The following is a 13,862-nucleotide window of genomic DNA, read 5'->3' as shown; positions in this document are numbered from 1 at the left end:
CCTATCCTTCTTTTATGGCACCAATTCCATTAACAAAAGTCATTTGCCATGTGCTATGTTCCATTCTTGACATTCTGGATTTGGCTGATACTTCCTGGTGGTATCATCTAACTTTCCCCTATAATCTTCCCCTTATTTCCTGTACACTTGTACTTAAATCAAACTATTCTCAATTTGTGAAGAGATTTAACCTCTTATGCCTTATAGTATCTATTCTTTGCAATGAATTAACCTCCTTTCCGAGCATCGAGGAGGTTACCATTTACATACCATCCAAGGGAAAAAAGTTTTCTGGAGTGCTTACTACTTCCTAGAAGCCTTATTGGATTCCAGTTACTTCCTATTCAATCAAATAATAGCAAATGTCCTGTTTTTAGTATTGCTAAGATCAATCAGTGGATTCAGGTATATCAATCTGATCTTTACATTATTAAGTTTCCCCATCAACTTTCTATCTTATCATTTAAAATATCTATTACTATTGCCGAGATATACTATTGCATTAGGGGTGGCAAAATCATGTTGCAAATTTATCATGCCTCTTACATTTTATTCTTTATATAAAGAACTTTTATTTTTTTTTAAGATTTTATTTATTTATTTGGCAGGCAGTGAGGATAAGTAGGGGTAGCAGCAAGCAGATGGAGAGAGAGAAGCAGGCTCCTTACCGAGCAGGGAGCCCAATGCGGGGTTCAATTCCAGGACCCTAGGATCATGACCTGAGCTGAAGGCAGACATCTAATGGACTAAGCCACCCAGGCACCCCTATAAAGAATTTTTTAAAGAAGAACTTCTGTAAAGAACTTTCTTGGGATACTTGGGTGGCTGAGTCAATTTTGGGTAGTGCGGTCAGTTACATGTCTGACTCTTGGTTTCAGGTCAGGCATGATCTTAGGGAGCTGAGACTGAGCCCTGCATGAGGCTCCCTGCTCAGCAGAGAGTCTACTTTCTTTCCTTCAGGCCACCCCAAACCCAACCCACTTCCTCTGAAAGAAATACATCTTAAAAAAAAAAAAAAAAAGAACATGTCTTTACTATATGGATACCAATTTTTATAATAATGAGTTGGTGCGTAAGCAACTGCCAATGATCATCAATAAAAATTCTTCTGCATCATTCTGAACTCATGATTTGTAAAAATTATAGGTGTTTAAATCCATTCCAAAGATTCTTTCTGATGCTACACTGCCCCAACATACTTTCAGTGGTCAGCTTAATAGTTTCTATGTATTGTGTACCCATAATAAACACACATCATTCATATACCCATGTGGGAAACACCTCTCTCATATTGATAACTACTACATTCTTATAATCTCATTACCATTTCAGTAGTTCTCTTTCTTAATTTACTTTAAAGGCAGCTATTCCACGATCCTTCCCTCTTACTTATATACAGTATTAGGTATTCAAGAGATATCAGTGACATAAAGAATTTTACCTCACTATTTTTTGCAACACAGATTTCTCTTTTGGGAATGCAGATAATGGCTTCTGCTTACCTCTCCAAAACTCTTGCTTCTCTCTCTTCCCATGTCTGAGCCACACAAGCATCTTTTCAGTTCCTCCAACATGCCGTACTTGCTTCTTTTTCAGAACTTCCATATTTATTTTTTCCCTCTGACTGAAACCAATCCCTATGTGACTGGTAGCTTTTCACCCTTCAGTTCTCTGCTAAAATGCATCTTTCCTCACAACCAATATAGTTTCCCCACCATTTTATAGAATTTCATCCTTTTTTTCTTTCACACAACTTAACATTATTGTACACAGGAAAATATTTACTTTTTGGAATTATCCTTCTGCACAGTATTATAGAGCTCCATGAGAAGGCAAGAACCATGCCACTTTTACTCAACCAGCAATACATAACACAAAATAAACATTCAAGTAATTATTGAATAAATGTAGAATATGTAGATGGATAGGGCATGGGATACCAATTCAAATACCACAGTCTCAAAGAAACTCCTCTAAGGTCAATATGAGACACTTTTTCCGGCAGAGTCCATATTTTTTTTTTTTTAAAGATTTTATTTATTTATTTGACAGAGAGAGATTACAAGTAGCCAGAGAGGCAGGCAGAGAGAGAGAGAGGAGGAAGCAGGCTCCCCGCAGAGCAGAGAGCCCGATGCGGGACTCGATCCCAGGACCCTGAGATCATGACCTGAGCCGAAGGCAGCGGCTTAACCCACTGAGATTTAAACGTTTGGAAATAATGTACAAGAAACCCCAGTACCATGGTATCCTCCTATAGGGTGGCCTTACTAACATCTAATCTAAAAAGGACAACTTGTGTGTGTGTGTGTGTGTGTTTTAAAGATTTTATTTATTGAGAGAGAGACAGAGCATGAGGGAGGGGTGGTCAGAGGGAGGAGCAGAAGCCTGATGGGAGGCTTGATCCCAGGAATCCTGGGACTCCGAGATCATTACCTGAGGTAAAGGCAGACACTTAACCAACTGAGCCACCCAGGCAACACCAAAAGACAGTTTTCTTAAAATTGAGTTAGGCTACAGATAACTTTGCTAGGATTTTGGTGTGCTATGTAAATGGTATCTGATTTTCCAAACCAACTATTATATGTGAATTTTAAATAAATAACATACAAATGGTTTTGTATATTCTAACTTAGCAAGCAGCTGATCTTATGAAGCAGAATGTGGTGTATTTGCAAGGTAAGCCAAACAACGGAAAAGCAATTTAAATCTTAACACTGATTTTAAACAAAACATAAATGATAAACATTTCCAAATAATTAGCAAAAATCATTTAGAAAACTGGTATAGCTTAGAAGAATATAATAATTGTGTTTTATTTTCATTATTCATCACTTGGTTTATAGAACAAAACAAAACCCCTAATTCTGGCTCAAGGGGGAAATCAGAAATAAATTCATGTTGGCTTTTATTTTTATTTTTTTAAGAAGTTTATTTTATCATTATTTTTTTAGAGAAAGGAAGAGAGTGAGTGTGAAAGGGGAGGAGCAGAGGTAGAAGGAGAGAGAATCCCAAATAGGCTCCACATTCAGTGTGAAGCCTGACCTGGGGCTCAATCCCATGAACCTGGTATCACAATCCAGGCAGAAATCAAGAGTCAGATGCTCAACTGACCAAACCACCCAGTCATCTGCATGCTGTTTTTTAAGTATGATGACTCAAGATCTATGATAACTCTCAGGTTACAATAAACTCACCTATTTTGTCTGGAAGCTTCTCTTCTCATTCTTTTAGGAGGAACTGGACAATCTGTCATTTCAACCTTTGTTGGATGGCGCAATGAGTCATTACACTTACGTGTGGGAGTCATACCTGTAAAGACAAAAAATGCAAAAAATGAACTTTTAAAAGACTGGGATTATGAACATTGGGGTGCACCTGGCCCTTCTTTTCACTACACCTGTATCTTTGGGGTAAATACCTCGTAGTACAATTGCTGAGTCATAGGGTAGTTCTGTTTTTAATTTTTTGAGGAACCTCCACACTGTTTTCCAAAGTGGCTGCACCAATTTGCATTCCCACCAACAGTGTAAGAGGGTTCCCCCTTCTCTACAACTTCTCCAACATTTTTTTCTTGCCTTGTCAATTTTTGTCACTCTATCTCTGGTGTAAGTTGGTATCTCAAGCTGGTTTTGATTTGAATTTCCCTGATGGCTACTGATAAACACTTTTTCATGTGTCTGTTAGCCATTTTTATGTCTTTTTTGAAGAAGTGTCCGCTCATGTCTTCTGCCCATTTTTTGACTTATCTGGTTTTTGGGTGTTGAGTTTGAGAAGTTCTTAGATACTAAGTGAAATAAGTCAAACAGAGAAAGTCAATTATCATATGGTTTCACTTATTTGTGGAACATAAGTAATAGCATGGAGGACATTAGGAGAAGGGAAAAATGAAGGGGGAGAAATCAGAGTAGGGAACAAACCATGAGAGACTATGGACTCCCAGAAACAAATGAAGGGTTTTGGGGTGGGGTAGGGTGATGGGTTAGCCTGATGGTGGGTATTAAGGAGTGCACAGATTGCATGGAGCACTGGGTGTTACATGCAAACAATGAGTCATGGAACACTACATCAAAAATTAATGATGAAGTGTATGGTGACTCAGAAAAAATAAATAAAAGACTGAGATTATTACAAGAAAAGCAAATCTACTTTAATTTACAGAAAACAAATTAATAATATTGAGAATGCTTCCTACTACTCCTGCCAAGAGATAAGCCTACAATCGCTTATCAGATGGCGTGGAGGTGGGTGCCTGGGTGGCTCAGTGGGTTAAGACTCTGTCTTCAGCTCAGGTCATGATCTCAGGGTCCTGGGATCAGGCCCCACATCAGGCTCTCTGCTCGGTAGGGAGCCTGCTTCCTCCTCTCTCTCTGTCTCTGCCTGCCTCTCTGCCTACTTGTGACCTCTGTCAAATAAATAAGTAAAATCTTAAAAAAAAAAAAAAAGACTTAAAAAAAGAAAAAGATGGCTTGGAGGACAAGAGTGTCAACTAAAGTCATGGATCATTCACATTCTTTCTTCTTGGAGTTCAATTCTAATCATAAATATTTGTCTTCATGAAGAGAAAACATAAGTAATAAAAAGCGAGCACAAACCTAGTTTCTGTTCAATTAGTTTCAGATTTTTCTCTTGTTCATCAAGTTCTTGTTTTTTCTTCTTCATATCAGGAGTGTGAAGGTACTCTAACTGACGGTTAAGGTCCTCTATCACACTGTTCAATTTGTTCACAGCAGTACGATACTGTTGAAGAAGATCTGCAAAGAAACCAAAGATTTCTGATTAAAATGACTGACACTGTATCAAGTCAGTGTTTAAAGAAAGAAGAATTAGCAACAATGGGTATTATGTTATAGTAACATGTGGCAACTACTTTTAAAGCCACAATACTTTGTTCAGTGTAAACAGACAAAATAAAAATGCTGCTTAGATCCCAGCACAAAATCATTGCTTTATAAATTTTAATTTTTTCCACCTGCTTGACTTTAATACATTTCTGTGTCAAGAAAGAGCTTTCTATGTAAAAGTGCTCTGTGAATTGGGTCACTCTCTTAGTCAATGTTTACATTCTGTTTGATATTCATTACTCAATGTAATTCCATACAGACAAGTTGAGTGGCAAATACATTAAATATAGCACTGCTAGAGGCACCTGGTTCAGTTCAGTTGGTGGAGCATGCGACTCTTGATCTCAGGGCCCTAAGTTTGAGCCCCATACTGGGCACAGAGAGGACTTAAAAATTTTTTTAAAAATATAATATTTCTCAAAAATCACTACTTCCAGCAGATATGACCATTACCTTAAACAAAGCTTTCAAAAACAAAATACTTAATCTTCAAAAAGCTTAACTTTCTATAAATTACAATGTCTAAAAATGTATTATAGCATTCAAGGTCTGAGGCTATTTTTTGCCTGTTTGATTAAACCCTAAATATTAAATGCAGTGGCTGTACTCTAATTCAGGGGTCAGCAAATTAGTCAATGGACAAGAATGCCTTATACAGTTTTAAATGGTTACATTCTAAATGTATAAATACCCTCATAATACCCTCAATTTTACCTCCTGGCTCACAAAGCCTCAAATTTTACTATTTGGCTCTTTGACACTCTGGTTATACACAAAGATGATCAATATGCATGGAAAAGGACATATAAACACCAAATATTTAATGTATACACTACCTTACATATAAAACTATGGAAGAAATTATTTAAAAGTCTATTAGATATAACATGAAATAGAAGATGAAATCTATAGTTTTTAAGGGTCAATAAGAGGACTAGCATTCTGATGAGCGAGCAAATAAATACACACTCACATACATCTGTGTACGCTCATGAATATATTCATATATTTAAATACAGATTCTACATGTAACTGAGCAATGACAAGGTCCTTATGATCCTTAATTCTTTATGACTCTTTGAGAACTTTTAAAGGTAGAAAAAAAAGTTAGTTTTCTTGTCTGATGTGGTACTTCTAATGTCATAGTAACATATTGTTTTCTTTATGTAGTTTATTCTTCACATAGTGAAGTGCATTCTTTACACAGTAAAACACTGCAAAACAAAACTTATTTTGTGTGTGAATGAGTTAAGAAATTATGTCCACTTGACTTATTTCGCTAAGCATGATACGCTCTAGTTCCATCCATGTTGTCGCAAATGGCAAGATTTCGTTTCTTTTGATGGCTGCATAGTATTCCATTGTGTATATATACCACATCTTCTTGATCCATTCATCTGTTGATGGACATCTAGGTTCTTTCCATAGTTTGGCTATTTTGGACATTGCTGCTATAAACATTCGGGTGCACGTGCCCCTTTGGATCACTACGTTTGTATCTTTAGGGTAAATTCCCAGTAGTGCAATTGCTGGGTCATAGGGCAGTTCTATTTTCAACATTTTGAGGAACCTCCATACTGTTTCCCAGAGTGGTTGCACCAGCTTGCATTCCCACCAACAGTGTAGGAGGGTTCCCCTTTCTCCGCATCCTCGCCAGCATCTCTCATTTCCTGACTTGTTGATTTTAGCCATTCTGACTGGTGTGAGGTGATATCTCATTGTGGTTTTGATTTGTATTTCCCTGATGCCAAGTGATATGGAGCACTTTTTCATGTGTCTGTTGGCCATCCGGATGTCTTCTTTGCAGAAACGTCTGTTCATGTCCTCTGCCCATTTCTTGATTGGATTATTTGTTCTTTGGGTGTTGAGTTTGTTAAGTTCTTTATAGATTTTGGACACTAGTCCTTTATCTGATATGTCGTTTGCAAATATCTTCTCCCATTCTGTCAGTTGTCTTTTGGTTTTGTTAACTGTTTCCTTTGCTGTGCAAAAGCTTTTGATTTTGATGAAATCCCAAAAGTTCGTTTTTGCCCTTGCTTCCCTTGCCTTTGGCGATGTTCCTAGGAAGATGTTGCTGCAGCTGAGGTCGAAGAGGTTGCTGCCTGTATTCTCCTCAAGGATTTTGATGGATTCCTTTCTCACATTGAGGTCCTTAATCCATTTTGAATCTATTTTTGTGTGTGGTGTAAGGAAATGGTCCAATTTCATTTTTCTGCACGTGGCTGTCCAATTTTCCCAACACCATTTATTGAAGAGGCTGTCTTTTTTCCATTGGACATTCTTTCCTGCTTTGTCGAAGATTAGTTGACCATAGAGTTGAGGGTCTATTTCTGGGCTCTCTATTCTGTTCCATTGGTCTATGTGTCTGTTTTTATGCCAGTACCATGCTGTCTTGATGATGACAGCTTTGTAATAAAGCTTGAAGTCCGGAATTGTGATGCCACCAACTTTGGCTTTGTTTTTCAATATCCCTTTGGCTATTCGAGGTCTTTTCTGGTTCCATATAAATTTTAAAATTATTTGTTCCATTTCTTTGAAAAAGATGGATGGTACTTTGATAGGAATTGCATTAAATGTGTAGATTGCTTTAGGTAGCATAGACATTTTCACAATATTTATTCTTCCAATCCAGGAGCATGGAACATTTTTCCATTTCTTTGTGTCTTCCTCAATTTCTTTCATGAGTACTTTATAGTTTTCTGAGTATAGATTCTTAGCCTCTTTGGTTAGGTTTATTCCTAGGTATCTTATGGTTTGGGGTGCAATTGTAAATGATATGATCTCCCTGATATGAGGGAGTGGTGATGCAACATGGGGGCTTAAGTGGGTAGGAGAAGAATCCGTGAAACAAGATGGGATAGGGAGGGAGACAAACCGTAAGTGACTCTTAATCTCACGAAACAAACTGTGGGTTGCTGGGGGGAGGGGGGTTTGGAGAAGGGGAGTAGGGTTATGGACATTGGGGAGTGTATGTGCTTTTGGGTAAATTGGAAGGGGAGATGAACCATGAGAGACTATGGACTCTGAAAAACAATCTGAGGGGTTTGAAGTGGCGGGGGGGGGTGGGAGGTTGGGGTACCAGGTGGTGGGTATTATAGAGGGCACGGCTTGCATGGAGCACTGGGTGTGGTGAAAAAATAATGAATACTGTTTTTCTGAAAATAAATAAATTGGACAAAAAAAAAAAAAAAAAAGAAAAGAAAGAAATTATGTCCAGACCTGTGTAACAGTGATGCTGTCCTTCTTCAGAAGAAAATACACAAAATGTTAGGCAATTAGGGCTAGATAGCCTATTTTTTTAAAAAGTTTTTATTTAAATTCCAGTTAACATACAGTGTAATACTAGTTCTGGGTGTACAATATAGTAATTGAACCCTTACAGACAACACCAGTGCTCATCCCAACTGCATTCCTTAATTCCCATCACTATTTAATGCATCTGCCAACTCCCTTCCCCTCTGGTAACCATCAGTTCGTTCTCTATAGTGATGAGTCTGATATCCTGTTTCTTAGTAAGTTAGTTACAAGGTTCTTCCACCTTTAAATACTCAAGAAATTAGTATATTCAAGCACTTTAATAGACAGTGGTCCTGTTATTTATAAGCAGAAAGATGGAATGTTAAATATTTCCCATTAAATGCAGCACTAAGAGTAGGTTCATATTTTATACATAAGATAGACAGTACCAGTTTTTTTTTTTTTTTTAAGTACTCTCTATGCCCAAAGTGGGGCTCAAACTCAAGGCTCTGAAATCAAAACCTGCATCTACCAACTGAGCCAGCCAGGCACCCTTTCGCAGCTTAACTTAATATGCCCTATTAACCCCCAATTTTTTGTATATGAAATGTAACTTCTATTTTCCATGGTGTCTATAAAAGTCTTTCCTAACTCATTGAATAGAATTTTCCCAAAGAGAAAAATTCAAAATTCACAATTAATTTTGTTTGTAAACGATTTTGGATTTCAAACAACATTTATATGTTGCCTGAAAATTTCAGTTACCTGGGAAAAAACCATGAAGCTTTACTGTGAGAACAGAAAAATACTTTAAAAATTTAATTCATAGAAAGGGAAGAAAGCTCAAAATACAATGTATTAATTTCTATTAATTAATGTATTGATACATATTTGTATACTGACAAATGATGATGTAAGCAAAGCTACTAAAAATAATTTAAAGGAATTGAAAGAAATCTGAAGGGCTGGTATTAGGCAGTATTTAAGGTTTGCTTAGGAGGCAGAAGCAACTTTTTTATTACTAGAAGATTCAAGCAGTTAGATGGGTATGCAGACTTTACTAAATATTTAGGTCTCTTCAACTTTATTTTTTTAAAAGATTTTATTTATTAATTTGACAGACAGAGATCACAAGTAGGCAGAAAGGCAGGCAGGGGTGGGGTGAGGCAGGCTCCCTCTTGAGCAGAAAGCCCGATGCGGGGCTCAATCCCAGGACCCTGAGATTATGATGTGAGCTGAAGATAGAGGCTTAACCCACTGAGTCACCCAGGTGCCCCAAACTTTTCTATTCTACATGATTCTTGTAATTTTATTAGGCAAAAACCTGATAAGCACTTATGACGACAAGAAGAAAAAAGGGAAAATATACTAGGACCTCTGATTTATTCCAAAATAATTGACCTGGGGAGAGGAGGCCAGAGGCGAGTTGTGAGGTAAGAGGATTATGAATGAAGTAAGAGTAGCTAGATGATAGGTCTGTGGGAGGTCACTGTTAATGCTTTATTTATTTCTGTAGCAGAATAAACCAAAATATCCTTACCCTGAAAGCTACAGCAATGAAATAATCGTGGTCACTACCTCTAACAACATTAAGAATGGTTTTACTTAAAACAATAGCAACAAGGGGCGCCTGGGTGGCTCAGTGGGTTAAGCCTCTGCCTTCGGCTCAGGTCATGATCTCGGGGTCCTGGGATCGAGTTCCGCATCGGGCTCCCTGCTCGGCAGGGAGCCTGCTTCCTCCTCTCTCTCTCTCTGCCTGCCTCTCTGCCTACTTGTGATTTCTCTCTGTCAAATAAATAAATAAAATCTTTAAAAAAAAATAGCAACAAAATAAATGGGTAGTAATAACTGAAAGGTTAAGCAGAATGAATTAAGCATGGTATAATACTCTCTAAGCTGGCCACACATATAATACATATTTGGAATATATGGACATAATAAAAGTGTTAATGAGTTTGATGATGTCACAGTAATAAGCTATATATTAACTAATTATTGGTTATTTTAAAAGGATTTTCCTTTCTTCAGTTGCTATCAACAACTCTTTCTTCTTTCATATCTTGGCTTCTACAATGCCCAGAGTTATTTTAATACTTTTTGTTAAGAAGTATTTCTATATAAGATCTCTATAAAAAACTTAGAATAATATAGAAAAGGATGATTGGGCGGAAAAATCACTAGGTCTATCTCCTGCCTTTTTTTTTTTTTTTTTTTTTTTTAGTTTTATTTATTTATTTGACAGAGAGAGACACAGCGAGAGGGAACACAAGCAGGAGCAGTGGGAGAGGGAGAAGCAGGCTTCCCACTGAGCAGGGAGCCCGACAAGGGAGATCATGACCTGAGCCAAAGGCAGATGCTTAAGCCACCCAGGTATCTCACCTTACTTTCTTATTTTTCATTTCCCAAAGTTCACGGGTTTAATTTTTAACATATAAGATATTTGCATGTGTATGTTCAAACCATCTTCAACATTTTAATAGGCATTTCCCAGATTCTAAATTCAAGTAAAGTATTTAACATTTCTAATGTTTAGCCTGAAAAACAGTGCTATTTTCAATATTCGTTTGAATTTAAAAAAAAAAAGTCTTGTCTGTGTGTCGGATAGTTTATTTAAGCATGTTCCCCAGGAGATCAACTACTGGTTCAAAGAACATGAGTTATTAAAAACAATTAGAACCACTTCTGATTATGAAAAGTGTCACATACTGTTGAGTCAGATCTGGAAAAACATATAGAAAAGCTTAATGGAGTGGGGCGCCTGGGTGGCTCAGTGGGTTAAAACCTCTGCCCTCGGCTCTGGTCATGATCCCAGGGTCCTGGGATCGATCCCCACATTGGGCTCTCTCTCCTCTGCAGGAAGCCTGCTTCCTCCTCTCTCTGCCTGCCTCTCTGCCAACTTGCGATCTCTGTCTGTCCAATAAATAAATAAATAAATCTTAAAAAAAAAAAGAAAGAAAAGAAAAGGATAATGGATAAGAAAATTACCTTAGTTATGTAATCCAGAAACAATTTTCTTTCTACTCTTTCACTTTGTCATGCAAATGAATACATATATTGTTTCAAACTTGGGAAAGTTCTCTAACCTTTGTGAGCCTCAACATCCTTATCTATCAAATGAGGAGGGCAGCAGTAAATGAAATCATTCCAGTGACAAGCTTAATAAAGTATCCAATACCTAAGTAAGCCTTCAAATACTATTATTCTACTGACAACTGCTTATTTATATCATCTATTTTTCTATAATCTTTGCTTTTTTTTCTTGATTTTTAAGGTTGTGTTAATAGTAAGGGCTATAACACCTATTTCTACCTTATGTTGCAATTTTTCCCAGTTTGTCATTTGTCTTTCTATATTCTCCAAGGTGCCTTAAAATTGCATGCAAACTTTTAAAAAAAAGTATAAATTATTTTCTTTGCTCATTTCTTTTAGTATTTCTATATCAAAAAACGATTCTAATTTTGGATAGGGTCATCAAGGAAGTTCTTTCTGAAGGTAGAACACTAAAGACCAGACCAGAAAGAAATTAAGTCAGCTACACACATATTTTGGGCAAAATCATTGTAGATAAGGCCATTAAACTATTCCTTTCAATATTAAACTCATTTTCTATTTAACTGTGCCAAGAACTTCCTGAACACAACTGAAGAATGGTAATATTAGTTTTCTTTTTCTGTACTATTTTATTTTGTAAGATGATCTGGGTATTCTCCATATTTATATTATGCAACAATTTAAAGTTTGAACACTTCTTCAGGTAATGGTCTACCTAAGTTTTCTGCCTTATTTAAAGCAATTTTGTTTGCAATTTTCTACAATTTAGTCCATTTTATTTGGAGATGCTAAATATAGTTATAATATAAAAATCTAAGAAATCTCTAAGTCTGAATAGAATTTTCTAAGCCAATATTCCTCTTGTATTTGTTCTTGCCGAAAGACTGCCTCTAGGAATTATATACTCACTACAAGGTTCTTTTTTCTAATATATTTGGTTGCACTGCTTATTGAAATGTATTTTTCCCTGTCATTTGATTTGAATGATTAGTTTGCTTTCTCATTTACTAATAAAACATTCAGCTTATAGATTTGATATTTGATCTCAGGTGTCTTCATGTCTCCTAAATCTAATATGCGATGCTCATTTAAACTTTTTCTTTTTTGACAAAATACTTTCTTCTAAAGGTCCGCTATTTGGGGTAGTTACTTTGGGAAGAAAGGAATAGCTATTTTTAGAGTTCCATTACATTATGCTACAAAACGCTGGGTAAGATCTGCTTTTTAAAATTTGTAGTCTCATTTTGTTGAGTAGCAATTTGGTCCTCTGAAATTATGGCCGATTTTTGTACATACTCTATAAAGACCTAAGAAAGTGCTGGTAATGCAACTTAATAGGTGATAATTCTTTCTGTTTTTGACTAATAACCTGTCATGGAAAAATGGTTCCTCAAAACAATACTTCTATCTCTATGATTGCAAGTTTAAAAATTCTGGTTCTGTATTTTATCACATCAAGTTTATTAAGTTTTGTACTTGTGGTGTGGAATACATCTTTATCAAAATGAATTTATCTTTGCTCTTTTTTAGTGCCTTTACCTTGAGGTTAGTTTTGGCATTAATATTCATTACTGGCGATTTCTTCTATTCAATGTTTACATGACATTTTTGTTAATTATTTATTTCACTTTATATTTTGTTTAGGAGATTCCTTATAAAGAACATAAAGGAGTGTCAGACATAGCCTTTACATAAGAGATTCCTATTTTTTAGTTTACTGATCATGTGGCACTGTGTAAGTCATTTAAATTCCCATAGTTTCTCTTATTACTCCATCTAATTTTTCTATACTTCTGACATATATTAAGTACTAAACAAACGAAAAATGACAAAATTTTTATACGTTCTGGGACTAGATTTTAAAAATCTAAGTGTCTTTGCTTTCTAGTAGAAAAATTTCATGTATTTACATGTTATTCAAGAACTTATTTTTAATAACCTTATTTTATAACATGTACACACTCATTTTTTCATCTTATGCTCTGATTTATTTGCTCATACCTCATATCAAATAGTATAATGCAAAACACTATAGATATAATTACTTAGAAGACGCTAGTAGGCAATTTTTGTGGTGACAGTCTAGCTTAAAATTGCTTTTTCTTGGCAAACCATCCCACAATATACAAGAAACATTTCTCAAAGCTCTATCTGATCTTTACTATGGCCAACTGATTAAGGAGGGAATTTCCTTCCCTAGGAGTTGTACAGTCTGAGCATGTTAAAAAGTGCAAACTGAAGTCTAGGTGCAAGGAACTCAAGGTTGCTGAATGTCACAAAGTCATCCTTGATTTTTGTCTTGACTGTTTCCAATCTTTGAATCAGTGATTTCTTCCAGTTTCCTGCCAGTACATTCCTGTTTTGCTTAAAGTGGTCAGTCAGGGCTGGTTACTATTGCTTACAACCAAAAGCATTTTATATATATCAATAATCTTGAATGATCTCATTTGATTTTTTAAATGATTTGTTTAGTATTTGAGGTTTTTTTTTTTTTTTTAAAGATTTTATTTATTTATTTGACAGACAGAGATCACAAGTAGGCAGAGAGGCAGGCAGAGAGAGAGGAGGAAGCAGGCTCCCTGCTGAGCAGAGAGCCCGATGCGGGACTCGATCCCAGGACCCCGAGATCATGACCTGAGCCGAAGGCAGCGGCTTAACCCACTGAGCCACCCAGGCGCCCAGTATTTGAGGTTTTTTGAAAAAGATGTATTTATTTGAGAGAGTGAGAGAGAA

The 13,862-nt window shown here is 36.3% G+C and overlaps 1 protein-coding gene across 1 annotated transcript in view; it reads right to left on the bottom strand.

Annotated features, from left to right (window-relative positions):
* SMCHD1 (structural maintenance of chromosomes flexible hinge domain containing 1) overlaps nucleotides 1–13,862 on the bottom strand; it is a 149,686-nt gene that overhangs the window by 6,538 nt on the left and 129,286 nt on the right. The window contains exons 46-47 of the mRNA XM_044243330.1: nucleotides 4,593–4,751; nucleotides 3,195–3,309 (exon numbers count right to left, since the gene is read on the bottom strand). Coding sequence (XP_044099265.1) covers nucleotides 3,195–3,309; nucleotides 4,593–4,751 — 274 coding nt within the window. The remainder of the gene's footprint in view (nucleotides 1–3,194; nucleotides 3,310–4,592; nucleotides 4,752–13,862) is intronic.

The sequence above is a fragment of the Neovison vison genome, chromosome 3, assembly GCF_020171115.1.
Source record: "Neovison vison isolate M4711 chromosome 3, ASM_NN_V1, whole genome shotgun sequence".
Classification (NCBI taxonomy): domain Eukaryota; kingdom Metazoa; phylum Chordata; class Mammalia; order Carnivora; family Mustelidae; genus Neogale; species Neogale vison.
The sequence above is the reverse complement of the archived record's forward strand: the minus strand, read 5'-3'. Positions and strand labels throughout refer to the sequence as shown.